At 42.6% G+C, this 27288-nt stretch overlaps 1 protein-coding gene across 1 annotated transcript in view; it reads right to left on the bottom strand.

The window, feature by feature from the left end:
- Window positions 1-27288, bottom strand: part of LOC114798148 (chemokine-like protein TAFA-2) — a 90750-nt gene that overhangs the window by 13786 nt on the left and 49676 nt on the right. Inside the window, exon 3 of the mRNA XM_028993587.1 lies at window positions 1896-2045. Within this exon, the coding sequence (XP_028849420.1) occupies window positions 1896-2045 (150 nt within the window). The remainder of the gene's footprint in view (window positions 1-1895; window positions 2046-27288) is intronic.

Raw genomic sequence — 27288 nt, 5'->3', positions numbered from 1 at the left:
TAACCTGTAGATTTACAGTTTACTTGTCATTTTTAAGGCCTTATCTTTTTGGAAACTGGAATTTAGGACTTTTTAAGGATCCTCGGAAGTGTGCTCTGTGCTGTCGCCCAAAACAGGTGATGCGACAGGTGATGCGTCATTATCATTTTTCGCTAGGAGTGGATATTTGTGCGGTAGGTCGCTATATTCAAAATCTCCCCCCTTGGCCAAATTTATGTTGCAAACAGTTTATACTGATTATACTGCGCAGCCCGACCTTACCCTACCGGAATGAACCCTATTAAAAAGTATTTTGATTAATGAGGTTCTGTGCATTGTCCTGATTCCTGGTGTGGGTATAATGGGGTTAAACTGAGTATATAGTGGGTCAGACGTTACGTACAGGCATAGCCAAGCCACTTCTTTGGGTGAGAACGAGGAAATGGAAAGAGGAAGACCTTGTGAGCTCAGGGCTGAGCCGGGATATGGAAGAGGAATACAGAGGAGGTGGCAGCATGCAGTATTCGCCAGAGCGATGGTGGGGGAGGCTTATTTGACATTTCCACTCACAGAGAGCTTTTGTCAAGAAAAGAAGGAACAGAGTTGGGCTCTTACAGTAAAGAAAATAAGATAAAAATTGATCGGGCTGCCAAGTGGTCAGTGTTGACACAGTATTAAATGAATCGCCCGGGTCCACACTCTGAGACCGGCGGTTTTATTGTGAAATGTATGTCAGATGGTGTTGGAGACACAGGGAGTTGGAGGGGGGTTCTGGTGGGCTTTTTGACTGATAGCTAATAAAACACAGTGACAAGTGACTCTACAGTTATACTGAAATTCAGGCACTCGCAAAATGAAGTGTCTCGATACTGATATTATGTACAACTTCATTGTTCTTACATGTTTTCTGTAAATGGTTGATGTCCATTCAAAACAGCCATTGAGTTTATACACAATTATTAATCAGTAAACAGGCCCTGGTCACATTTGGGGTGTCCCACATTTTCATACGATCCTGTGAGTGGGACATGATTGACATGAACTGTGTGCAGGTGCGTGAGCATTAATTGCATGTAGTCATTGAATGGTTATAAGGGAGCTGTCTATGGTTCTGAACACCCCAGGCAGCACCATAGACAGCTCCTCTTAATTATTCAGCACCTGGTAATAAAAATATATATTCCAATAAAGCAGTCTCCACACACAATCCTCTTAATTACATATAATTTTCATAACACTGTTTAATATAGTGTCATGATACCCTTGTTCATAATACTATTTTTTTATTTATTTCCTCAACTGTGTTTGCTTATTTGCACATAAAAATCACTATTATTACTTGCCAAATTAGTACTGTTTTCTCTTTTTTAGCTGTGTCATCTGCAGTTCTGCGTTACACTTGTAGTCTGTTAGCTTTTCCTGTGTAGTTTTGTTGTGTACCGTGACCCCAGAGTCTTCTGTTTCTATGTACTATGCAGGAGGTTGAAATGTCTGGGATTTCAGCACTCGAGACATTAAGGTATAAGGGTGTTTAGGTAACTGAGTGCTGAGCTAAACTGAATCTCTCTCATGTTCAGCATTGGTTTGTGTGACAGTCTGGTTATTATGTTACACAAAATATCAGGAGTCCCCTATTTTTTTATTTTGCAGGTCAGTCAGTTGCATTATACTGATTGACGGTTTTATGGTGATAAATGTTTTCGTTAGTTACAATGGCCTTTTTTAATTTTAAGGGAAGTATGACAAATGCATCTGTGCTTGCAGGTGTCAGGTGTTAAGCACAGTAGAATATTTTCTCCTAATCTGGTATTCGGTTGCACATCACATGACACGCTGTAACTGGATTACACTCCAGCTCACTTTAAACACATGCAAATGCAAATTCAAATGCAAAAAAAAAGCACGGGAAACATTACCATCCACGCAGGAAGGTGCCGCTCGTGTCGTCCCGGCAACCTGTCCTGGAAAACAGGAGCACTTGACCGTCTGGGACCTCTCCTCGATTTTGTTCTTGTTGCAGCAGCGATGGGCTGCGATCACCTCACACGTCCCCGCCTTTACATGCACTGTGGAGAGACGTATGCATAGTTCAACCAGTTCAACACAGTGAAATGCATCCTGAGCCGCTCCTTTGTTGTTGTTGCTGTGCAGAGATAAAACATATTCAAATATAATTAAAAGTTAACAAGGCTAGTAAAAAATCAAACAAAGCAAGTTAAAAATGCAAGCAAATATTTCTGTTCAAAGACAACATAAGAAAAATACATCGCTGGGTAGTGGCAGTGGATACTACACTGATACTTTATGTAGCAAAATGTGAATGTTAAGTAAAAATCTAACTGAGTTATAGAGTAAAGAATCCAAACTAAAGCACATTGTGCAATTACCATGAATTAGGCCTTCAATAATGTATTATCAGCTAATATTTAACATGAACATATTATTTACCACCAACAACTCTTGAAGCTTTATTTTCACTAATATTATATATATATATATATTTTTTTTTTACCATGAGCATATTCATATATACTATAAATGCCTTCTTTTTTATTTTCTTTATAACACATAATACATTAAAGATTGTCATGGTATTATAAAATGACCATATTAGAGTACTATTTGAGTTTTTATGAAATTCAAAAATTATATATTTTTTGTAACCTCTTTGGGGTAATTTAAACAGCTGCAAAGTTAGATTTTCATTATTTTTCATTAAAGGTATGCAGAAATTACTTTAGCAGACACTGATTTTTTTTTTTCCTTAGTGCAATATAGTTTTGTGCTATGTGTGAAGTGATGTGCCTTTTCCCACCATTACATTTTCACTCGACCTTTTCAGTAGACATCAGTGTCACGCTCTTCATAAAGAAAGGCACACACTCAATCATGGCACGCGGGGCGTCATAAACCATAGCCTAGCTAAGTCATTTTGCTAATGGCGAGGACGTTGGGTTTTTCCACATGGTCCGTTACACACTTTATCACACAAGGCTGCCTCTGACACATGCGAGTGTTTGTGATGGCCGTTGAGGTGCTTTTATGGGTTCATTTTTAAATGAGCAGAGACAAAAAAAACAAAAAGGGGCAAACGGCAAAGGAAGAAAAAATGTAAATGGCAAAAAAGGGATGGGTCAAAGATAACAGTATGCTGCTTTGTCTTTAAAGTAGGCTGTGTTAGTTCAAAGTATATTCCACACAGGCCACTTCTGTAGCCGAATTTGAAAAGAAAGTACAGAGCACAAGCGCAGCACAGCAAGGACAAATAAAACAGCTAAACAATTATTCCATTCACTTCAAAAGAGGACTTCATATCACGAGACGGCCCTTTGAAAAGGAAATATAAATATGTCAAACACACTAACAATGGAGTGTGACTATGAATTAAAAAAAAAAAAGTTCTTCATTATCCGCATTAATGAAAAAATGATAGACAAAGAAACTTCCTCATTTCAATTAAACGTTTGAATTGTCTATGCAAATGGCGCTCATTGTGTCATTTCTGAGAGGATGGCTCCTTGGGTGATTCATTCGTGTTATTTTATGTATAAACAACCCCTTTGTTCCCACTGACTGTCTGGCCCGAGTGTAGAAGCACAGTGAGTGTGTGAGCCTGGATCTGCTGTATCTGCTGCATATTTAACTATGCAGCTTTAATATTTCAGAGTTGGGCCGCTTTGTGTGTGTAGCTCATCGACCGTAAGAAAATGAAAGAACACGTGCAGCATGCTGAGGCTCCACTGCCTTCCATTCTAAATATATATATATATATAAATAATAATAACACTAAAAAGACATAGCAGATGCACCTCTACCATGCTGTCAAAGTTGGAGCCAAAATACTCCTACTCATTCGTTTACACCCACACCAGCATGCAGGCACCACAGCCAGACTCTTAACCACCCTAATAATAAGAAAATCCAATAGAAATATGTCGTGGGGCATAATGATCTAAAATAAACAAGGACAAAACATTACAACATTATTTTTTAAATTCTCATGAATTTCGTTTTTTTTTAATGCTATCAGTTTAATCCCCATATCTAACTGATGAAGTTATTGCTTTGTCTCTTGAAAAAAAAGCTGCTTTATCATCCCTATAAGGATCATAAAAAGGATCAACATCAAAGAAAGTGCACAGGATCTGTACAGGCTTTCCCCCAAACCAAGGCAAAATCAAGCAAAACAGTGAAAATTGGTTAAAATCTGATATTCGGGTTAAAACCTAATATTTCAAATTCTGTGCTTAATTTCCAAATAGGCAAGAGAAAATCCAACTTCCTGCTTGCAGTAATATGGGCTGGTAGAACATTTTTATATATTGTTTGTTGCAATGGCAAGGATTGTGCTTCTGGGGTCCTGGTAAAAGTGATTTATTAATTATGAGTGAACTGAGAACAAGGTTAAACAGAGCCCAACACACACAGTACACCCAGCCAATAGGTCCATATCAGCGATCAATTATTTTCACTTAAGCCGCCATCAACCGGGTTTGTGTCTCGCGCGGCTGTCAGCAGGTGCTCACAAACATGTCTAAACCCTAATGAGGACTGGCACCAGGCCCGGCCATCAGCCAATCAATTCCACTTTACACCGGCATCCCGCTTGCCCCGTCCTATCCTTCGATCTCTGGCCGATAACCATCTCCCGGTGTCATTAGGGGCCCCGGAGGGCCACCGCCACCCTGGGGAGAGACTGGTGGGGGACGAGAACGTCCGTGACACAGGCCCTCACAAAACACCCTCTCGTGCCTTGTGAAAGACAGGGAGCGGGCGCGGCTGCTGAGGAAAAAGGCTTCATCTGCCATGTCAGTTAGGGGCACCGGCCACGGCGAGGCACCTTCACCTGCCATGTCTACTTTGTTTTGCGGCTGCCATGTCCTCCCTGGGCAGATTCAAGGCTAGATGCCCCGACCATGCTGTCAGCGATGGCTGACATGCTTTCACCTTCATTTTTTTAAAGCTAATACAGTGACACAGATATTAATAAATGACTTGCTCAGGTTTAAAAAAAAGTAGATTGCTGGTTTACGCATATGGTTAATAGGCAGTAACAAGCTAATTAGCGATTGGCTAATAGCAATTAGTTCAATAGCTGTTTCCATCAATTCCATTGATTTAAAAAGAGAAGCAAAGATAAAAGTAGAAATATGCATTACCTCGTTTTGTATTTGTTAAATATTTAATATCTGTTAAAACAATTAATTGATTTAAATGGGGCAGTGGTGGCCTAGTGGTTAAGGAAGCGGCCCTGTAATCAGAAGGTTGCCGGTTCGTATCCCAATCCGCCAAGGTGCCACTGAGCAAAGCACCGTCCCCACACACTGGTCCCCGGGCGCCTGTCATGGCTGCCCACTGCTCACTCAGGGTGATGGGGTAAATGCAGAGGACAAATTTCGCCGTGTGCACTGTGTGCTGTGCTGATGTGTATCACATGTGACAATCACTTCACTTTTAATTAGAGTGACCAGACATCCTCTATTCTCCAGACAAGTCGCAATCTCATCTCTATGTGTACTTGTATATGGTGAAATGACAATAAAGTTGACTTTGACTTGATTTTCCCCACTTGCAAACATAAAACAATGGAATTTGCATTTTTTAAAGAGATAAAGAGATAACATTTTCCAGAAGATCCAATATGAAGTTATGAGAGATGCTCCGGGGGGCATCCACTTTTTCCCGTTCATGTAGCTGCAGATGGCAACATTTTCAGGCTTAAAAAACAAGGCCTCCAGTTTGTGTTTGTTGAAGGTTGAGTCCAACTACACTGTGTAGTAGAACCCCAATTCAGTGTCGTTGACAACTTAATACTCCTGCACTGGACTCTATCAAGCTCCAGCGAATATTTGTCACTGGGCTCCGGGGTGAATATTTCTACTCAGCACAAAATCCTCTACGGGTTACGGGACAATATGTGTTTCCAATATGACAATATGACTTCTTGGCAGCAGTAACTGCTCTTTCCTCATACCATACACCACAGTATGGGCCGATGTGATGCAGCAAAAGAGAAACGGTCCAGGGGACTTGAGGTACTGTACAAAAAGTACCTTTTGGTATTATGCGCTGCCAGATGTGTTCTCTTTAATCCTTGTTCGAATGGGACACTGAGGCAAGCAAGACGGGTGGTAATAGACTTGTAAATGTCTCCCCGACTCCCCCCACTAAAACTACCCCCTCAGATAATATAATGAATTTATTTAATTTCTCTCATCGGGTTCTATGGCATTTGCCACTCATTAGAGCGGCGGAGCCGGAGCACTCTGAGACAGGCACATCCGCTCAGGGGAAAACCGGCAGCAAATGTCAAATGCAAATATTTCTATTAGTTTCCTGCTTGATGCTGATAACCACTAATACCCAGCGTGGCCAGGTCCCACGCTGCCAGGTAATAGTCAGGGTTGCCAGTGATGATGTCAATCCGATGTGATGCCTGTTTGTGCCTAATTCAACATGATAGCTAAACAAGATAGAAGTACAAGTAAACCAGTTGGCAAGTGTTATCAGTTTCATCGGGACGGCGCCGGTTGACTAAACAAATACTTTAGGTGAAAGCAGTAAAGAAGGGCAACCAAGGAGAAAAAGAAGATGGGAAGGTTTGACTTTGAGATGTGTCCTCTCTGCCATGCCTACAGGAAACACACAAAATGGAGTTCAAACAAATGTGTCTGTGTGCCATTCCGATCAAGGTCAAAGGGCACCGAGAAATGAGCCCAGCAAACATATGCAGGCGTATTCAGCCCATATACTTTCCACATTCGCCTGTCAGTCCCCGGCAAAGGATGGAATTTGATTTGCAGACAGAATTCACTTCAGAGGGTTCCCTTTAAAAGGAATTCTGTTGCACAAAAAGAGAAAGCAAACCGACTTGGAGAAGCCGATGAGAGAGCCCTTCAAAGCTGACAGAGGTGAAGGGGAACTGTATTTGCATAACTGATAATACACAAGAAGCTATATTTGAATAAGCTGGGGACGGCCCACCCTCTTCTCTCCCCCATGCCCACCTACCTTGCTTTCAGGTTGCCTGACTACTTTTTGAACTGCAGTTTTTTGATCTCCCAGCATGTTGCAGTAACACAAAATGATTGTTCACCATCTATTTAACAATCTTATGTTGTAACCACAATACGTATGGATACATTCTGAAAACGTCCCATGAATATTAATGACAGTACAAAGTTACCACTGCATATGTCCAGCATGTTGGGGTTTCATCTCTAGTGAACTGTGTTGCCCTCTATAGGACTGGAAGGTCAAGGGCAGCAGAAGAACTTGCTAAGAACAAAATAAAAAACTGAAAGTAACATCATGAACCTACGCGGTGGTATTGGTCCACTCATTTATGTCTTATGAACCACATGTCTACCAAAATCCATGGAGCTCATAAATTAGTAGTTTTAGAATAATCCTTCACACAGTCAGTAAAAGTTTGGATGAGTCTCTGACCAGCTACAGCCAAGGAGAGTGCAGGACACAAGGGGAAGGGTCAAGGTAAGCATACTGCCTATATAATTTCATGTCTCATCTTGTGACAAAATGTTGGGCAAGTCAGGGCTGAAGGATTGTTTAGTAAAAGATTTTATAGTTGCAAGGAGAGATGCTATTGAATGTTGATGCCCAAGCATGAATCTTTTTTTTTCTTAACTGGTATATAAAGCTGATTATTACAAAACACACTTATTCATTCGCTTCACTTTTTCATATAGCGTGTGATGAATATTGATAGTATTTTATCTATTTGTTATTCAATCAAATTTCATTTGTACTGCTGTCACTCTCTGCGAGCTGATGGGGGAATGAAGCGCAGAGGCGGGCCATACTGGGAAACATTTATTTATTAACACAAAGGAAAAACGGCACGAGGGCCAAAAACACGGGAGAACAAGGAACAAAAAAAAAAAAACAAAGGAACAAAATAAACCTGCAGGTTTGTGGCGATTGCCAGGAACCAAAACCAGACATAAGGTAAGTAACAGGGTCCACATAAAATGTCGCTGCTCCGAAGTTCCTTATAACAAGGCTCTAGCCAATGCCCATCTAATGCCTCACACCTTGCTATCAAGCAGATTGGTGCCAGGTAGGTTTCCAGGTGCACCCAATCGTGACAACAGCACTTTTTACATGTACATTGGCTATTGTATCACATTAGAACAGTGCTCAAGGCCCCTAGTGTGCAAGGCAAATGAAAAAAAATAAAAATAAAGTGAAGTAATTGTCACTTGTGTTTTAAAGTCCATTGAGGTAATAAATGAGAGAGTTCTACACAGGTATCAGCATATGACTTAGAAAACAAGGTCACCATATAGGTGTAAATAGAAAGATTCTGTGAGGCCAAAGATGTTGCTTCATCAGTCCACACCAGGATGTTCTCAAGGTGAATTTTATCATCCACATGGGAGCAAATGGTGCATGACAGAAAATGAAGGAAGAGGTTTTTACAAAGATGGATGGCAATGAGTAATATTTTTATATGGTCCTCCACCAATTGCATCTCTCTTTCTCTCTGTGTATTTACATATGTATGTCTGTGTATATACATATTCAGTGCTAGAGTAACACAGCAGCCACTAGCCGGCTCTGATAGGGTTGAATATATGTTCAAAAGCTTCTTTTCAAACAGCGGGTGCCGACCTCTACCCCAACAGCCAATTTTCCACTTCTGGACAGGCTGCATTTACGCCAGCTTGCAGGGAACTGTCAGCAGGGGGTTGTCTTTTTTGGCACCACGTCTCAGGTATTCCATTACACTTGTTTAAGATGTGCACTTTGTGTGGTGAGACGGCACATGACAATCATAAGAATATTCTTCAGTCATGACCTCAGGTAACACACCACAATGATGCTGAATGGTGAATGGTCATGCGTACGGTGTTTCATGCCATAGGGCATTTGTGGCCTAGTCAGTCAGTAAGTGAACACGTAAACAAAAGGTTGCAGGTTTAAATTCCGAACCGCCAAGGTATCACTGAGGTCCCCTTGATCAAGATACCGTCCCCACACACTGCTCCACAGGCGACTCTCGTGGCTGACCCACTGCTCACTAAGGGTGCTGGGTTAAAAGCAGAGGACACATTTCATTGTGTCACCATGTGTTGTGCTATGCTGTGTGTCACAATAACCAAAACAATCACTTTAAGTTTTCTTTTGTTACTTTTATTTGGTAACTATTAATACTGGCCAGGGCAGTGGTGGCTGCAAAGGACCTAGTCATCTAATCCAGTCTTTAATCCCTGTGTTTGGGGACAAGAAGATGAGGTGAGACTGCATTTTATCAGACAAGCAGACATGTACAATATTAGCTTCCCCCGTAACATTGGGAAACTCTTGGCCATTTTATTTTAATAAATATAACTAAATATGTGTGGTACCAGAGGGAACTGTGTAAACAACCTTTCCCTACCTTAGGTGCAGCACAATGGACCACAATGGCAAGCCTTGTGTATGGATACGATCTCTTATTTATCCACAAAAAAGTCTCCTCTGGTCACTAATATCTGCAACTGATGTGATATTTTTTATAAAAGACAAAACAGTACGGGCCCGGCGCCGTTAAGCGGTTTGATCCCGCTGAGCCGAACGGCAGGTCAGAAAGGGGGATGTTTTACAAACTGCAGCGGCATTAAAGCAGCTGTCGCTGCATCCAGGAAAGAGCGTCGTAACCCCCGAGAACCCTCCGACAAAGTTGCGCCGCTTTGCCGGCGGAGCCGCGGGTTTCATTTAGCTATTGATCGACACGGTGGCTTTTATAAATCAGAGGCCTCTCCACAGAGGAGGACATAAAGCCTTGATGGCACACTCTCCGGCACCACCGCCAAAGATTGCAGGCTGATGCAGAGCAGTGGCGCAGTAAAAACAACACCACTGCAAAAAAAAAAGGAAGTGGTCCAACTAACCCACAGTGCACAGAGAGCAGCACAGGCCACAGGGAAAGGGGGCGCTGCTTACGGAGGTCAATTCATCAATGCAGATTAACACTGATTCAGAGTAACCCCGTTCCAATTCGTACATGGCTGAAGCCTGTGACGTTTGAGCCATACAAATAAAACCGAGGCTGACCCCGCCCTTCCCCATCCAGACCCTACTCCAAAGGTTCAACGGCACCCGAAGAATCCAAACCGCAATCCAGACTTAACAGACATACACACAACATAACTACACTTTTCCCCAATATACTATTTAATTGTTAAAATTGTTTGTTCTGTGTAGGATTGTGGTTTTTTTTTTTTTTGCTTAAAATTTTCTGGAGAATGCAAATCCAGGTCAAACCAAATTCCTTGTAAATATTCTTTTAAATCTATGTGTTTTATTTTTACTGGTGACTTGCACTGGTGACAAACTAGTCCTACAGAATTGCTATAATTCATAGGGTGTGCAAGGCATACATAAGGGATAATGGGTAGGTAAGTAAGCCGCTGAAAATGCACAAGTGGTCAAGGACAAGGACATTGCGCCTTTGGATGAGACATGCTGAGGCAGTGGGCAGGAGCAGTTGAGAACTGAGAGAGGGTCTACTGACCCCCCAGTCGGGTCACTGTGCTGATAAAAGCCAGGCCTGTTCTTCACCCAGATAAGCTAAGAATCAAAGGAAATTACCTACAAAAAAAGAATTAATGATAAAAATATTACCTACATAGGTTTTGTAAACATTGATTTGACAGTAGTTATACCCATGTTAATGTTGGCTTACACGCTAGCAGTGATATCTGGTCCTTTTGATGAACAGTTCTCACTCTGTACCCAAGCTCTAGAGCCATATCAGGGTGTGGGAGAACCACTAAAGCGCCTGTATTTTGTGTTCTGCAGCTTCAAGAGACTTCAGCCTTCATCCTGGTATTATCTGAACTGAGAGATGGTAGGCATATCATGGCACCACGGGGTGAGTCCGCTCCCTGCTACTGATAAAGCGATTATGGATAATGCGTGAGTCAGTTTCTCTGCTGGTCTAGCTGTCTACGTCTTTCCAACTTTAGTGACCTCTGAACTACAAACCGAAATGAATGTAACGTCCCACACGTCCCACAGATGATTTGTTGCTATGCAATAGGTCGCCACCGTGACCTATGCTGACCATGACCATGACCTATGCTGACCTTTCTACACATTGGAGTTTCTCTTCCCGCTGACCCCTCAGATCCCCACATTACAGCTTTGTCCAGAGCCACATGGCACAGGGAATGACAGTGAGAATGCATCTGTATCGCATCTCCTCTTGATTCAAATCCAACAGTGGCATGGATATAAATACGAGCTAAATGGAATTATCAAAAAAAAAGCAACTGTAAAGAAAAAAAAAACAAAAACTGCACAGCTCCATGTTCCTCAAGAAAACGAAAGGCAAATGAAAGATCGTGTGAGCAAAGAGGGACGTGCTGGAGAGTGCCACCTTGCAACCGCCTAATCATCAGCATATGTCTTGCTCACTTTCCTGGCTTCCTGGCGATAAATAAGCAGGGTAAACAACTCGGCGGGATGCTGTAATGATTCTAAATTGCCAGTGCTATTATCATGGCAAAGATATAATTTGTGGTGCAATATGAATCCCGGAGTCGCCCTGGGGAAAAGACGGAATAAATCTCCCACCTCGCCGACTGCACGGGAGTATCCGAATTCACCGAATAAAGGAGTTTCCCCGCATTTTTTCGGCACGTTACAGGATATTATTTTGCCACAGATGGCTTTTGTCTGTTGTTTGAGGTACATGAATCTGTTCTGTCTCATTTGCTCGCTCTCTTGCGGAGTGGTTAATCAGCGCTGGGGACGACCTGGTCGGAGTGAACTGCGAGAAGGATGAGTGACAGTGACCTCACTTCTCCACTGCTCTCTATGGAAGTGGTGCAGATGGCCCTGCCTGGTCTGTCAGGGTGGGAGTGTGTGGGACTGCAGGAGAGATGGACTGCCTATTGGTGCCATATTTCTCCAAGGCCTGAGTGAGATTGATCAATGATGGGCCCTCAGGGACCCCAGGCACCCCCTCATAAGTTAATGGCCTCCAAAGTTATTAAGTCCCCAGGCAGGGAAAAGGAAGAAATACATTGGGGAGGAAAATATAAATAAATAAATACATATTCCAGCTGTCGTGGACCCTAGCAACCCTCTGTCATCATTTGAGGGCTGTCCTGTGGACACCCATCACTTGTAAAGGGGGTGGAGAGGAAGACATTATGAGCGCCCCGGTCGCAAGTGGTCCCGGAATATGCTGGAATGCATTACGGGCCAACATGTCAGCCGGCGTGGTGGAGGAAATATCAATAAAGGCTGACAGCTTCCACCCATAACTGTCTGGCAGCGCTGAGGATCCTGGGGCATCTCTTCTTCTACATCCTCCGCAGCTGCTCCCCGCTTCCCCCGCCTTCCTGCCTCGTGTAAACATAATGTCACAGACACTTAAGAAGCTTGCAGGAGATTCGTCTGCAGTCCTGACTGCCCCTACTGGTGGCCCAACTGGCCCACCCTGACTAGCAGCTCCGCTGAAAGCTTGGGAGTTGTTGCACATTAGCAATGGTGCTTTTATACTCGTACAGCAAAAGAGCAGGTTCTCGGTGGTATGGTGTATTTTCTCCGGTGGGGTTTCAGAGGCAGGTCTTAACCCCTGAACTCCACTACATTACATTACATGACATTCAGCTGACGCTAATGGGTAAAGCGCCCTGGTCCAATATGCGATGGTGGTAAGTAGATTTGAACCTGGTCATCTGGGTCATAGATGTGAAAGGCCCTGAACCTAAGTGATGTCTTCAAATGCTGTAAGAGTTAAAAGTTTATGTAAAATTATGAATACATAATTAATTTCGAAGAAGCACCCTCTCAAACATGCAGAACTTCACGGGGGGAATTATAATATATATATTATAATTTTTTCTTCGTCTAGCACTTAACATTTACGGCATTTTTACATTTACGGCATTTCTCTGTTACATTACGACAATCTCTGAGCATGCTCTTTGCTGACAAGTTAGGCCTTATCAGGGCTCTTAGTTTTGTAAACTCAAAATTCTATAGAAATCGAACGAGAATTGCTGGTGTCTTCCTCTTGTAAGTCGCTTTGGATAAAAGCGTCTGCAAAATAAAGTAAAGTAAAGTAAAGTAAAGTAAAGTAAAGTAACTTAACTGTGTTTTCCCTTTTCATTGAGGCAGAGGGTTGTAGACCATTCTTATATTGTTCTCGTCACCATCCCTTTTCTGGTGATGAGAACAATATAATCTTCTCCTTATCGTCTTTTTCAGCCTGATGTAGAAGACAATTTAAAGTTTTCCACCATCAGGAAATGGGATCTTTTACGTGATTTCATTCAGGGATCTACAAAACCTGCCCCAGCATTTTCACCATTTCTGAGTGGATCCACCAAAATCAATCGTGCAGCATTGACAGAGGCAAATTTCCCTGTGTGCACCATGTGCTGTGACAATCATTTCACTTTATGAAGCAACCAGTGGTAGTGAGATGGAGGTTCATGAGATTAAAGCACAAACAGAACACTAATCAAACAAATAAATTTACATTTACATTTACATTTACAGCATTTATCAGACGCCCTTATCCAGAGCGACTTACAATCAGTAGTTACAGGGACAGTCCCCCTGGAGACACTTAGGGTTAAGTGTCTTGCTCAGGTACACAATGGTGGGATTTGAACCTGGGTCTTCAGGTTCATAGGCGAGTGTGTTACCCACTAGGCTACTACCAACACATGGAAAAGCTACTCTCCAAGTATCACAAAAATACCAGGATTCAACAAGGTTACACCATGTTTTAAAGATCCCTTATTATGAAAATTTTACTTTGTGAGATTAGTTCAAATTATTAGTTCCCAATTCCTAGAGTTCCCCTAGCCTGTCTATGGTCTTGCAGTTGCTTGAAATGTCTCCCTTTATTCTCATGCTTTGACCACCCATAGAATTTCCCACCCCTCCCCTTAAAAAAAAATTCTCTACCAACCATCAGGGTTTGCAAACGTGCGAAGCATTAGAGTTGTGGTGGCCTAGCGGTTAAGGAAACAAACCCGTAATCAGAATGATTTTGGTTCGAGTTCCGAGCCTCCACTGAGTACCGTCCCCACTCACTGCTACCCAAGCGCCTGTCATGGCTGCCCACTGCTCACTAAGGGTGATGGTTGAAGGCAGAGGACACATTTCGTTGTGCTGTGCTTGCCGTGTTGCAGTGTTACACAATCACTTCACTTACACTTTCCACTTTCAATTGGATATAAAAAATGAGCACAAATGTATTTTATTTTAACCCGTCACGCAGACAGGAAGAACCAGTAGGGTTAATTACATTTTTTTCTGAAGAAACGCTGACACGACTTCCTGTTTGCGCCAAACATTGTGATTGGTGAATGGTGTTAATGAAGCCATTTCTGCGAATGCCCGTTCAAGTTCTATAGGCCGCTCACCTCCTTGTCCCGCCTCTCTCCTCCTCGTTTGCATTTAAAGCTACGGACACCAAACCCGCCCGTCCTGGGGAAATCTCGTTGTGAGACCGGCTCTAAAGTAGCTGTAATTCTGCACCAAGACTGAATTTCGGAAAGAGACCAATAACACCGATATAAAAGCAAAAATGTTTTTCATAACAGGGGACCTTTAATACACACAGCAAGTGAGAACATTAACTGTAATACACCGATGTTAAGTAATAACTACAATGCATTCAAACACACAGCAGGTGTGGATATGAACACCAACCTCAGCATCTTATAGAGGAGTAACTGGTTAATGGCATAAAAAATAAGGTGACACACACACTAGCAGCAGCTCTTAGAAGGTATGGAATGTTTCCTTTACTAGAAAAGGAACAAGGTTAAAAATAGCTATTAAAGTGACAGATTGTGCCGCTCATTTTGGTGGGATGGGTGGCTGCGGCGGCTCTCTGTAGGGCGGGAAACATTTAGGACTGTTGAGGAGGTGTTTACAGGTTCAGGGAGGGGGTTAAGTGCCTCTGACTAAATGGCATCTTTATTCCCCTGTGGCTTTCCAATCTGAATGCTGAGATCGCTGCAGCGGCGCTGCAGTCTCTCCCCCCCCCCCCCACCCCACACACACAGAAAGCTCTAAACAGAGTCCTTATTTCATCAGCAGAGAAGTTCACTGTTTCAACAATTCCGTCTTACGGCGTCTCTCTCTCTCTCTCTCGAGTGCCTGTGAGGCCTGGGATAAGCCAGGTGCAATGCCAGCGAAAAAAAATCTGTAATAGAAGAAATGCCGTCTTCTTGGGAAATGTGGCGGCGTCGGAATTCTACCTAAAAGCATTGTTGGCACAACAGACCCCTGCTTTAGAAGCAATGCAGCAGTGTTCCGGGGGACTAATTTCATCTCCTCGCTGCTCACAGTGCACACACCAGCATGAGTCTGAACGCAGCTGCACCACAACAAGAAAAGAATGGGCCTTCTGTTCTACTGGTTAGCAAGCTTCGCAACGTTTTCTGCCAGAAGTTACTGATGTTCAGAGCAACTTCTCATTTGGGCCTTGTTAGGAGTTTTTTTGCAGGGGCATGAATCATACCCGCAAAGAAGGATTCCATTCGGTCCTCCAGGTAACGTCCCATTTTGGTCCCACATAATGGTATGATGAGTGACTGTATTTTTTCTTAATAATAATACGGTGCTAGTAGGCCAGTCTACTACCCAGCATGCCCAGCACTACAGGACAATGGATGTTTCTGTCAGGGATTTCTGTGTTATTTATGGTTCGTTGAATTGACGTGTTTGGAGCTTTCAGAACAATTTCTCCATCCAGTTGCATTTTTTTAAGAAAAATAGAAGAGGTGACTCACAAGGCATCTAAATGTCATCAAATTTGCATAAAGATTAAGACCAGTAATGATGGTAAAAAGGGACTCCTAACCCCTGAAAACGAAGTCCCCCGCAAACTATATCAAACTTGTGGCCACATTCCACAAGAAGCACAGCATTATGGGATCTGTAATTTGTGTGTTATCAGTGCTTCATATTGCCAGGCCATAATAATAATAGATCTATAAAAAGTGATCTCGTTTGATGTGGCCTATGGGCCACCAGTTTCACATGCCTGCACTGGAATGTCCCCCTGACAACCCCCTTGGGACAATCTCAGAAAATAATTGAAAGGGAACCATACAGAACAACATTTGCGAATAACGCCCTCCTTGTCCTCGCCAGAGGTAGCCTGAATGCCATTAGGTACCAAGATGAGATCCTCAGACCCCTCGTGAGACAATATGCTGGTGCAGTTGGCTCTGGGTTCCTCCTAATGCAAAACGATGCTAGCCCTCATGAGGCTGGGGTGTGTCAGCGGTTCCTGCAAGACGAAGGCACTGATGCTGTGGACTGGCCTGCCCATTCCCCAGACCAGAATCCAATTGAGCACATCTGGGACATCATGTCTCGCTCCATCCACCAACGCCATACTGCACCACAGACTCCAGGAATGAATGAATGCTTTAGTCCAGGTCTGGCAAAAGATCCCTCAGGAGACCATCAGCCACTTCCATACAGGTCATACAGGCACGTGGAGGCCACACACCAAAGTTGGATCAGCCTGTTTCGTGTTCCCCTTATTTATTTGAGCAGTGTATTTATGATGGCGATCCAGTGTGCCATATGCACCCTTCATATCCCTACAGTTAACTGATCAGACGTTATCACCGTTCCTCACAAATCACTGCAAACGTAACCCCTCCCTCTGACCTACACCCAAAGTTCCCATGCAGCCCGCAGGGTGAGTTATTGCCCTTGTCATAAATCAAGTCTTAATGCCACCCAGCAGATGCAGCGACACACCCCACCCATTTCTCCAGTGCACACATCTTCACATTCACACCCTGGGGAAGGATATTAGCACTGTATAAATAGTTAATAACCCCAGATATATTAAACAGAACACTGCTAAGGAGCCATTAACCTGAGACAGGCCTGACCTCTGCCCGTGATAAATGGCGATTCACTCATAAAGCAGCCAGCTCGCATGTATAAATTCGTTGTTAATTTGCTCGCCGCTTGGCGCTGATTGTCTGTTGCCTTGCCACTGATTGAAGGTGACTTTCCCAGGCCCGACGGGACAGCCTAGGGCTCTTCATTGTTCCTGACGTCTTCCTTTTTTTCCTCTGCTCCGTTTCTTTCTTTCATTCTTTTCTTTTTTTTTCTGTTTGCCAAGGGCTATATTCCTCACAACCACCTGAAGTACTGAAAAGTTACAAAACTTTTTTGTAATGCCCGAGCAATTAAAGATTTCAGCGCTGACCCCTGTCCATTCTAGAACTTGCCTCGAATGAACACGTGAGTGCGGCAGTATAGTCAGTAGTGTGTTCTGCCTTGGTGCTGGCAACCGTGTGAAGGCATATTTAAAACGCGCTTCTCTCCTCAAGATTGGAGCAGACTGCATGGTAAAAATATGTTTTCTTAAGATTTGTAAAATTGATCTGAAGGTCATAAATGTTCTGTATGTTCTGTCAAAACACAACAACCTCACAAGTTAAAGGATCTGCCAGAAGTCACAGTAAACCTTCGGAGGCCTTGAGGAGTTCATTACCAATGCACATGAATGAAATGATACCTACAACGCTTTCACTGTATCGGCACCGTATCGGTTTTAGTAAGAGAGCGGGTCTCAGACACACGTGCATGTAAAACAATAGATAATCATTCAGACGGACAAGCAATTTCACCGAAGAAGGTCCAAAGCATCAAAGTAGGAAATGCATTAGAAATTCATCACTTTGACGTGTTATTAACAGCAGATTTACACGTTAACGGCCGATTTACGTGCTAACTTGTTACCTTTGACAGCCTTAGATGAGGGTGATCACTCACAATGGCTTTGCATTGATCTGCATTGACCCTTTGCTCTATGGGGACAAGTGGATCCAGAGCGGTGCGCAGCCAGTCACAGCAGGCCTCCACTGCCAGTGCAGCCTGAGCAGAAATACGCTCGGCCTGACTGTTTGATGGCCGCTTCGTTCTATCAGGAACCTTTTCCCGGTGTCAGAGGAATAAAGATCCCGCCTCGTAAACACTGAAGGGGAGATATTTTACACCATCCCGCATAGGAGGGGGGGGGGGTCTTTTACTAAATGGGGACGGGGGGGTGGGTGCCCTCGTAGCTCAGTTATTAGAGACATCATCTCTTATTTATGTGTCCCAACCCTCAATCAGCGGCATTAATGACAGCCTATTTCAGACGGGGCATTTCTGTAATCCTGATAGATTCGGAGCTGTTACTCACGCCCGGCTATTGGCAGATGCGCCTCCCACTAAGCCGAGCTCTTTAATCAGCAGCAAATGGAGGGGCGATGTGACACGTCCATCTTTTCTCGTTAGTGCGCGGCTCGACGCGCCGGAGCACGGCGAATAGTTAATGTGGCGCAACGTACAGTGAATATCAAAGCGGTTCTGGTCCCGCGCGTCTTGACCACCTCAAACCTTCACCTTGCCCCTTCTGTCATAATTACCTGGAGTCTGCAAAAGAGCAAAAAAAAAAAACAGCAAGAACTAGCACTATTAATAATCTACAAAAGGTTTATTAATGAAAGAATTAAGCGGTAAGGCAACATAAAACACCCCCAAGTGTACATACGCTTCATTTTGGCAATTTGTGGACAAACATTATGATGCCTTAAAAAAGTCACCACACACAGTCACAGGGATCAATTGCTGTGTTCCAGAGCGGCCGCAACAAAGCAAACGCTCTTAATGAGCCAATGCATGACTAATTTAAAAAGCCTTTTAATTGGTGGGCTGGGTCCTTCTCCCCCATATAGTCCAATTACTGCCCCGCTGTCAGCATTTTCCTCACTCGTATTCATCAGCGCAAATCATTACGGGCCCGATCTTAATGAAAATTAAAACCCCATGTTTCTCCGGGCCGTGGGATGGCTGGAGGAAGCGTGCATTGCCGGGTAAAAAAATAATGGGATTACATTTGAACTTTAATTAGTCACAGAAGTGCAGGCTGAGATGGATGAAGACATCAGCCTTAACGAGGTGGGGCAGGTCTGAACTGGTGAAGGCCGGTGGAAGACCGTCGGGGAAGGGAATCAGTGAACAAATATCCACAACGGTTCATTCCTTCATTCTATAACTTTATAGCACAAACGGATGTGTAACTACACTAAAGATACATGTATTTACAGTTATAGTTGTAGTTTATACTTATTCCGAATGCAGGGTGACCATGCATTCGGGTAAAGACACACACTCTGACACGGTGCTTGTCAGATGAGGGACCATGTCAGACCACAGTGGCAGGCCCCATGCAACCATTGGGGGGAAGTTCTGCATGATTGCGGGGTGCTTCTGTTTCAGTCCTAAATCCTGACATGATTCATAATGTGTTTTTTTTTTTTTTTTTTTGCTTTTTCACACTTTCATGTCAGCTGCGACGTTAAGGCCTTTATTTGCCTTATAACATGATCTGTTTCTTGATTTAATAGAGGGCGATTGTCTAATTGGACAGGCAAAGCCAGTAATAAAAGGGTAATGGTCTGTATTAAATATTTTTTTTTTCTGTATTTTTTTTTATTTTCACTTAATCAGTGATAAACCTTGCAGCATTTGATTAAAGTGATAATAAGTGCAAAATGCACCTTGTATTGGTTGATGTTTTTATGCACTCTATCTTGTATTGTTAGTGCAATTAACCTTAACACAGTTTTATTTTATAGCTCAAATTAATCATGAGGGCTGATTCCAAAATCCCACAAATCATTGCAGTGCACACTCTTTCCCTTTAGTTGCTATTGATCTAAAGAATAGCAGAAAAAGAATTGACTATGTTGGCGAATGCTTTAACGCGTTGACAGAACCAATTGCATTTTAATCACAACGTGTCATTGCACACAACCACTGCAGGTTCAGACAAATTGATTTTTGTTGAATTTCGTGCTTTGTAATAAAGGTGAACCTCCCTCCTTCCAATCCTCCTTCCGTCTCTGGTGGTCTGTTTCAGTCTCCTCCCGATACCTTAAATCAGTTCAAATCTGACCTCTGATGTTATTTGTGTCATGAAACCTTCTCGGCCTTAATTTTACAGCATTGAGTTAAAGCATAAATAATATCTCAAGATTTAAAATAGTTGGATATAATGGGCTTTTTTCCCTTTACTTTAATACAGACGAGCCCAGTGTGAGTGTTTTAATGTTAAAGTCGGATTATGGCAGGAAAGCGGATTAGTATTTTTATAGCATCTGTATTTTATTTAAACTTCTAATGCAGAAAGAGCATAAAAAATAAACCCATCTTAAGCTCATTTCCACATAACACGTTGAGGTCAGAGATTTCATTTCACTTTTTAAAAATTGTTTTGAAACTGGCAACCTCGGTGCTGCTCGCCTGCCAACTGCAGCACCAAATGCCCGGCTCATGTCACCGCTGGAATGGCTCTCTTGAGCCAGGTCATAGCATACGAGGCCTTGGGCTCACGGGTAATCCCGTAATCTGATGAAACCCTCCCCAGCATATGTTGGACCACGCTGCATTATTTACGTCTGTGCAGGGGGTGCAGGGTAGCACTTTCAGATATTCGTGTGATCATCAGGATGAAAACATGGAAAAAGGGGGAGGATTAATTCAGGGTGCCTGCTGAGGCCGAAATCTGCTAAAGCAGCACATTACTCTATCACGCCATCACCCCTAATTACAGTGAAGATGAAGTGTAAAGAGAATCTCAGTCTCTTTGTAGAATAAGAGGATATGCAGTAGATTGGATTTGTTTTCAATATCATAAAATTACTTCAGTTTCGTTATCATTTCTGCTTGACTGTTGCAAAGACGATCATCTTACGTTTTAAATTTAAATAATTTCCAAGTAAAATGCGGAATGGATGGACAGATAATTCTTGCCAAGAAATTCTCCAGACATTTCTGCAAATAGGACCTAAATGTGCTCGCTGGGTCTTTGACCTTTGTCCACCAAATTCTAACTGGTTAATCTTTCAGCCCATTTGTAGCAAACAAATTGCCCCAAGGTCTTCTTCAGAACATGATACGTTGGGGTCTCAAAATCTTTATTGACCACATTGAGGATTTAAAATTCAACTCTTACTAGGTGATTATTTAAGTTAAACGACATGACCCAAGATGCATTAACCTGCATCACCATAACATATATAACATGCCAGAGTTGGGCGACTGATTTAGAGGGAACATAACACACTGATGTCTACACAATGTCTACACATCATATTGATTATGTCCAACAGCGAAAATGAAGGTTCTATACAAGTTCCATTCAGGCCTGTACACTATGTGAGACATGAAAACCACAATCAAATGAGATAAAGTGAGTTTCCATCCTTCCACAGACCATTAGACAGCTCAGGGACTGGACTGAAACAACCACACACACACACACACTACCTCTTCTATGATTAGAATATCGTGTCCATGAATGCGCTGTTCCATTTTGCACAGCTGTGTTTGCACTATTTTCACTTGGCACCTTGCATTGCACTCATTTCACTGGATAAGCGCTGTTTGTCTTGTTTGTTGTCTGCATGTTTTATTTGCCTTAAATGTTAAAACTGGCCAGTGGTGGCCAAGCGGGTAAGAAAGTGGACTCATAATTGGATGGTTGCCGGTTCGAATTCCAAGCTGCCAAGGTGCCACTGCGGATGAATGTCCATCCTTGCTGAATCTTCCAAAATGTATCAAGCACATTACAATAAACGTGTTATATATTTTTACAGAACCTGAACTCCGTTGATGCTTTCATTGCTGCTAAAAATAAGAGAGAAAAAGAGACCAAAAACCAGTGACATGCGGCCTCTAAGGCCTCTGCACAACAAGACCAGAAAAAAGATCAAATGAAATAAGAAAGTGACATTTTGATGTCCATCCAATCCAGGCTCAGGCTAGTTATTACCGAACCCGTATAAGCGTTGGTATCTTTCGATCCCCGCTGTCATCTGCCCATCCCGTCTCAGTCCTTTATTTACATTTTGATGTCCAAAGGGTCCTCAGAACCCTGTGCCATTTCTCTGGGACCTCCGGAGCCTCTCCTCACATCTACATCTGCAAATGCATACACAAGTAATCTGTGACCCCGACCCATGAGGTCTGCCGTGCCAGGTCAGGCCTTTGAATGCGCTCTTTGCAGGGACCACCGCCTGTGCTTGTCGATGTGCATTTTTTTTTGGTGGATTTTGGTGAACATACAGAGCACATCCCGGAGGGGATAGCATCCTCCCTGTGGGTTGCCTCAGACGACCCGGCTTCCCTTGAAGTGCTGCTTGGCGAACTCGATTTCTTTTCTTCATTTCAGGCACCAGAGAGTCGTGCTCTGTTGATGAAATGCATGCGACGCTGTTTCCAAGGCTCCTTTAGGCATTTGGAACCAATCTGAGCTCCTTTGTATGTGGGGATCCATTCACGTTTTCTCACTATGATCAAGTACACACAGAATTCGAGCAGTTTCATTTGTAATTTTTTCGTGATGAAATGCGTTGACCGTCTGGGGTTTGTGAATGAGCGACCAAAGGCTACAGTCACTTTAAATCACTGATGCCTAAACCCGAATGGCAAAGCAAACCAAAGTATCCCCCATGGGTTCCACCGTCTTCACTGGCCTTGTAGAATATGTTCACATCACTGATTGAAACTTAAGTGAGAAAAAAAAACAAGATTTCAGTCTTTGTAACATAAAAGTGAACAGAACAAAACCAAAACATTTGACACGATGGAAGGGTATGTTATTTTGGAATGACACAAAGCAGATTTGTCCTTTTTTCTTACACAATTTTGTCCGATTCTCTTTATGAACATTCATGAAAACATTTGCAAATGATCATCATGCAATGATGCAAGTAAAAGCATTATCACATGCTGACACAAAAAAAATGACTTTGGTAAAGTCGATTTCCCCTTTCTGTAAGGAAGTTAGATGGGGATGTTGTTGCTAATGATCGGCGCTAATGAATTCGTTGAGGAGAGAGCAATTACACAAATGGGGTGGTGGGGGAAGATTTCATTGCTACCAATTAGCGGCAGCCTTTTTGCCAGTGCTGCTGCCTCTTTTGAGGGAGACGAAGCTTTGTCGGGTTTTAAAGCTGTGGGTTTTACAGATCAAAAGACAATATTAGCACCTAATCTGTTCACAGGTGTTAGAGTTAAAAGAGTCAGGTATTTTTTTGCGGGGAAAGGGGGGGCCTGACATCATTGCTTTGGTTTCATTAGTGCAGAACAGTGGGTGAAAACTTTCCTGTTAAAAACTCTGTGAGTAACATCAATGTCAGAAATTAATGGGAAAAATAAATTTTTGGTAAGAAACAAAAACTGCCACCAGGACTTAAAGTTCAGAATTATGCCAAATACAGTGAAAGTAAATATAGAAATGGTATTTATTTTCATCCATTTAACCTCATATATTTGGTTTGTGTCTTTAGTTGACATTCACCTGCATGACTGAAAAGGTGCTGGGGTTTGGAATTAATTCCATTGCTATTTAGAAATTTTGCACTTGCAGTTTGTGTTACACTACAAACGTCTGACCTGTAGTGTAAATTTATAGATATGTATTTATGTCATTTCATTACTCCTGATGGCACAATGTGGCAATTACTGTATGTACATTAATATTGGCTAATGTCACATCAAAAGCATCATTTTGGAGAAGTTGCTATTTAAATAACATAACCTCATTATTTCACAGTTTTTTTTTGTGCATTTTTACATCAAAGGGTTAATAGTTTCAGCCTAAAATATGTATTCAATTCCCTTCACTAAGTGGAGCTGTATCTCCGGATGTGAACATGTTGATTGGTGTGTGTGCACAGTCTGGGCCATCTGCTTAGCGATTAACACTTCAACCCTTGAGGAAACATTTGATGATGCTTCAGAGGCACATTGTTGCTCAGAACAACACGTCATTTTGGTTAAAAAAAAAAAGTGGGACATAAGCCAGCAGAGAGACAGTTCAGGCTACAGAAATTTTCACCGCATAGATTCCCAGCAAATATTTGAGTTCTTTAGACTACATTTGGCCGATTTGTGGGAGCTGTTTTATTATTATTGAGAATCATGGAAGTGCCTGGGGGAGCCAACTTATAAACTGAGGATATTGCAGTTCTTACAATTTCCACGTAATCAGTAGAATTGTGCACATGCATCAACAGCACCCAGATATTCATACATTTCTGCATAAAGTACTCCGCATTGTTAAAGCAGGTATGTGCAATCACTTGAAACATTAATCATTGGGGGTAAAAAAAAGTGTGGCCTAAAATAAACTCTGCAAGAAAAAGAACAAGGAACACAGCTGGAGACGTGAAGGGAGAGACTTGCCAGGTTTGAGATTCTTCAAAGATAAGAGTTGCTTCCAAAGCCGTGAATGGAGAGGTGAAACACTCCTGGGATTGGGCTGTGCATTTTATGCTAATATTAATGCAAAAAAATATGCAAACAAATAGCAAACTCTCCTGCCATTCGAAGCCTATGGCCCGAGATCTTTGCTGTCACTGCCTGGTTCATTCTTCCATAAGGGAGCAGAGCACACAGAGCGTGCTGAGGGGCCTAGGGAGTTTTTTTAATTATTTTTATTATTATTTATTAACTCAAACCATCTGATTCATCCACACCAGCAGAAGCAGCGAGATATGTAACCTTAATTTAGTATCACACAGACTGAACTGGGACACACATCCACATGTCAAAAAATATAATGTGCCCATGTGGTTTACACTTTTTAAATGGGTAACTGAATCCACATGCGTCGTCTTGTTCATAGGTGAGTGTCTTGCCCACTAGGCTACTACCCTACAAGTTGTGTTGGTGTGTGTTCTGTTTGGTGGGTCTGGGTGTGCTTTCCTTTTTAGGCTGTTGGAGTGAAGGAGTTTTGGGATTGGTGGCATTTGAGCCGTAGGAGGAAAGAGAGGAGACTTTTGGTGTTGTTAGCCGCAATCCCTTTTCTGTGTACGTACTCTTCTGATGTATATATTCTCCCACTTGGGCTGTACTGTCTTTACACCTTCGGCGGTTTTTGTGTGTGTAGTCCCCAGGTATCCACTTCCTCTCATTTGTGCCCACGTTTTCCTTATCCCCTGGACAGGAACGTGAGACAGACTAATGACATAAATGTATATGTATTAAAAAACTGCTAATTTAAAAGGCACATTTGGTACTTATTATAATATAATAGGTGTTCTGAGGGATGCTGGAGACATATTCAGGGCAGTCTTGCAATTTAAATATCACGTTGACCCAAATAAGACAGACATAATATCACATTATATTTGACCTAATGCAGCATATAGAATGTAGGTTTTTTTTTTGTTTCAGTATGCTGGTTGTCAACTAGTACGAACTTTTACTGAAGCCCAGGGGTGCTGTGTGTGTCTTTCGCCTACCCTTCACAGGGCAACCCAGTCCTTGGTTTAGAGCGTCCCCTCCTGATTGGTCATCTCATTCTCCCCGGGCATAGAGAGGTGAGGCCAGACAGCTGGGTGAGAGGTAGGGTGAGCGGAGGCGAGGTCATGAGTGAGAAAAATGAACACGAGGCTGACTGTCCCGCGATCTGGCCACACGGTCACCTAGTGTTATGTCCACATGCACACACATTAATTCTCTGTCTGGCACCACTCAGATCCTGGACTACACCTCAGTGAGGAGCATGGACTCCAAAGAGTACATGAGGTTAGGGCACAGGCACTCCGGAGAAACCTTCGAACTTTCAACCTCATTTCCTCCATCTTCCTCCCTGACTTCGCCTCTTCCTTTAAAACTCAGTTTCTTTTCAGGTACTTCTCCTTTCCCCCTCTCTATCTCTCTCTGTGTCTAACCGTGCCTCACTCTCTCTATAAGCCCAGGATTATTGGCATCGTTGAGAGAAAAGCTTTCATAAAGTCTGACCTTTGCAGTGTTTTGGTATTGCAGGAAGCTCGGCGCTGCAGCTGAGGTTCTGCCATTTCTGTCTCTCACTCTCTCCTTCTCTCTCTCATCCGGTGGGTTACCTACACTGGTCCGACACCCATTACTTTGGCCTTTATAAAGGGTTTTTTTATTGGACTGTCTTTCACCTTGTGCTGACCTGCGGCCCGGAGCGGGATGAGTATCTGATTATCTTGGTCGCCCGCCATGATTGGCCCAGGCTTTGAAGTTACTGATTGCGACTTGAATCACAATCAATCATTCACCCACAGGAGAGAATGAGGCTCGGACAGCAGGAGGCTCAATTTATTATTGGACTAATGAGCAAAAAATTAACACCCACTGCCCCACTGTAAACCCCCACCACTGTACGAAAAAAATCGGAAGAAACGCACAGACGTTGTCATTATCCTTGAAAAATGCACCCCCATAACTACATGATACATGATACTTAAACAACATACATATTCTACAGCCTGAAACGTGCATCAGTGATGTCATCAACACTCTTGCCTTGACAAGAGTAACATTACAGGGACGGGCTGTCACTCACAGTTATGTCATCAGTTATGAATTCTGTATGTCTCACAGGAAAGGAACCATATTCAGTGATATGATGCTGCTTATGAATTTGGATAGCCCTATAAATAACATAAAATACAAAATTGCTCCAAGGTTGTGTTGACACGGCTTTCCTCCGGGATGTACGGTTTCCTTCCTTACAAAACCAGGTGAATTGGAGATTCCAGTAACTTTGCAAGCTTGTGCATGTGCAGAATGGGACGACCAATGATAAATACACAATATCCGTGCCCTAGCAATGCAACTAATCACCTGTGAGTTGTCGTCATTGCACTATTATACATTTTACCAACATACATTGTTGTGTGCGGTATCATAAAAAGGTATACAGAATATATACTATATAAAATTACTTATGCATTGGCAAGGTTTCCTTGTTTTTCAACAGAAAGTAAATGTTACTTGCTTTTCTTTGTAAATGCACCACTTCAGACTGTTTGTGAGAGCTTGTCTGGTTGAGTCATGGGAGTTTTTTTGGATGAACCTTGCAGAGAGACTTATACATAAAATCTTTTTCGCTATGCTTGTGAATAAAACCAATGGCAATAAAGCCCACAGAAAAGCCATGCAAAATATGCTGTATTATATTTATGCTACTTATGGATTGCCCAGGTCCCGTCTGCAACTACCATGTGCTGTTTTTCAGCAGAGAGTAAATGTTACTTGCATTTGTTTGTAAAGGCACCACTTCAGACTGTCAGAGATTGTTCAGTTGAGGCATGGAAGATTTTTTGAAACTTTTCTGGGTGAACCTTGCATAAAAAGAAAATAGAAGAAAGAAAAAAACAGTATGGCCTGTCCATCAGGATGCCTAAGGCTTTTGTGTGACACATTAGCCAACATAAAAGAGCACCCAGCTTCACTTCGAAAAACGTCAAGCATCTTAAATTTCAC

The sequence above is a fragment of the Denticeps clupeoides genome, chromosome 10 (assembly GCF_900700375.1).
Source record: "Denticeps clupeoides chromosome 10, fDenClu1.1, whole genome shotgun sequence".
Taxonomy (NCBI): Eukaryota; Metazoa; Chordata; class Actinopteri; order Clupeiformes; family Denticipitidae; genus Denticeps; species Denticeps clupeoides.
This window is presented reverse-complemented; position numbering and strand designations above follow the sequence as displayed.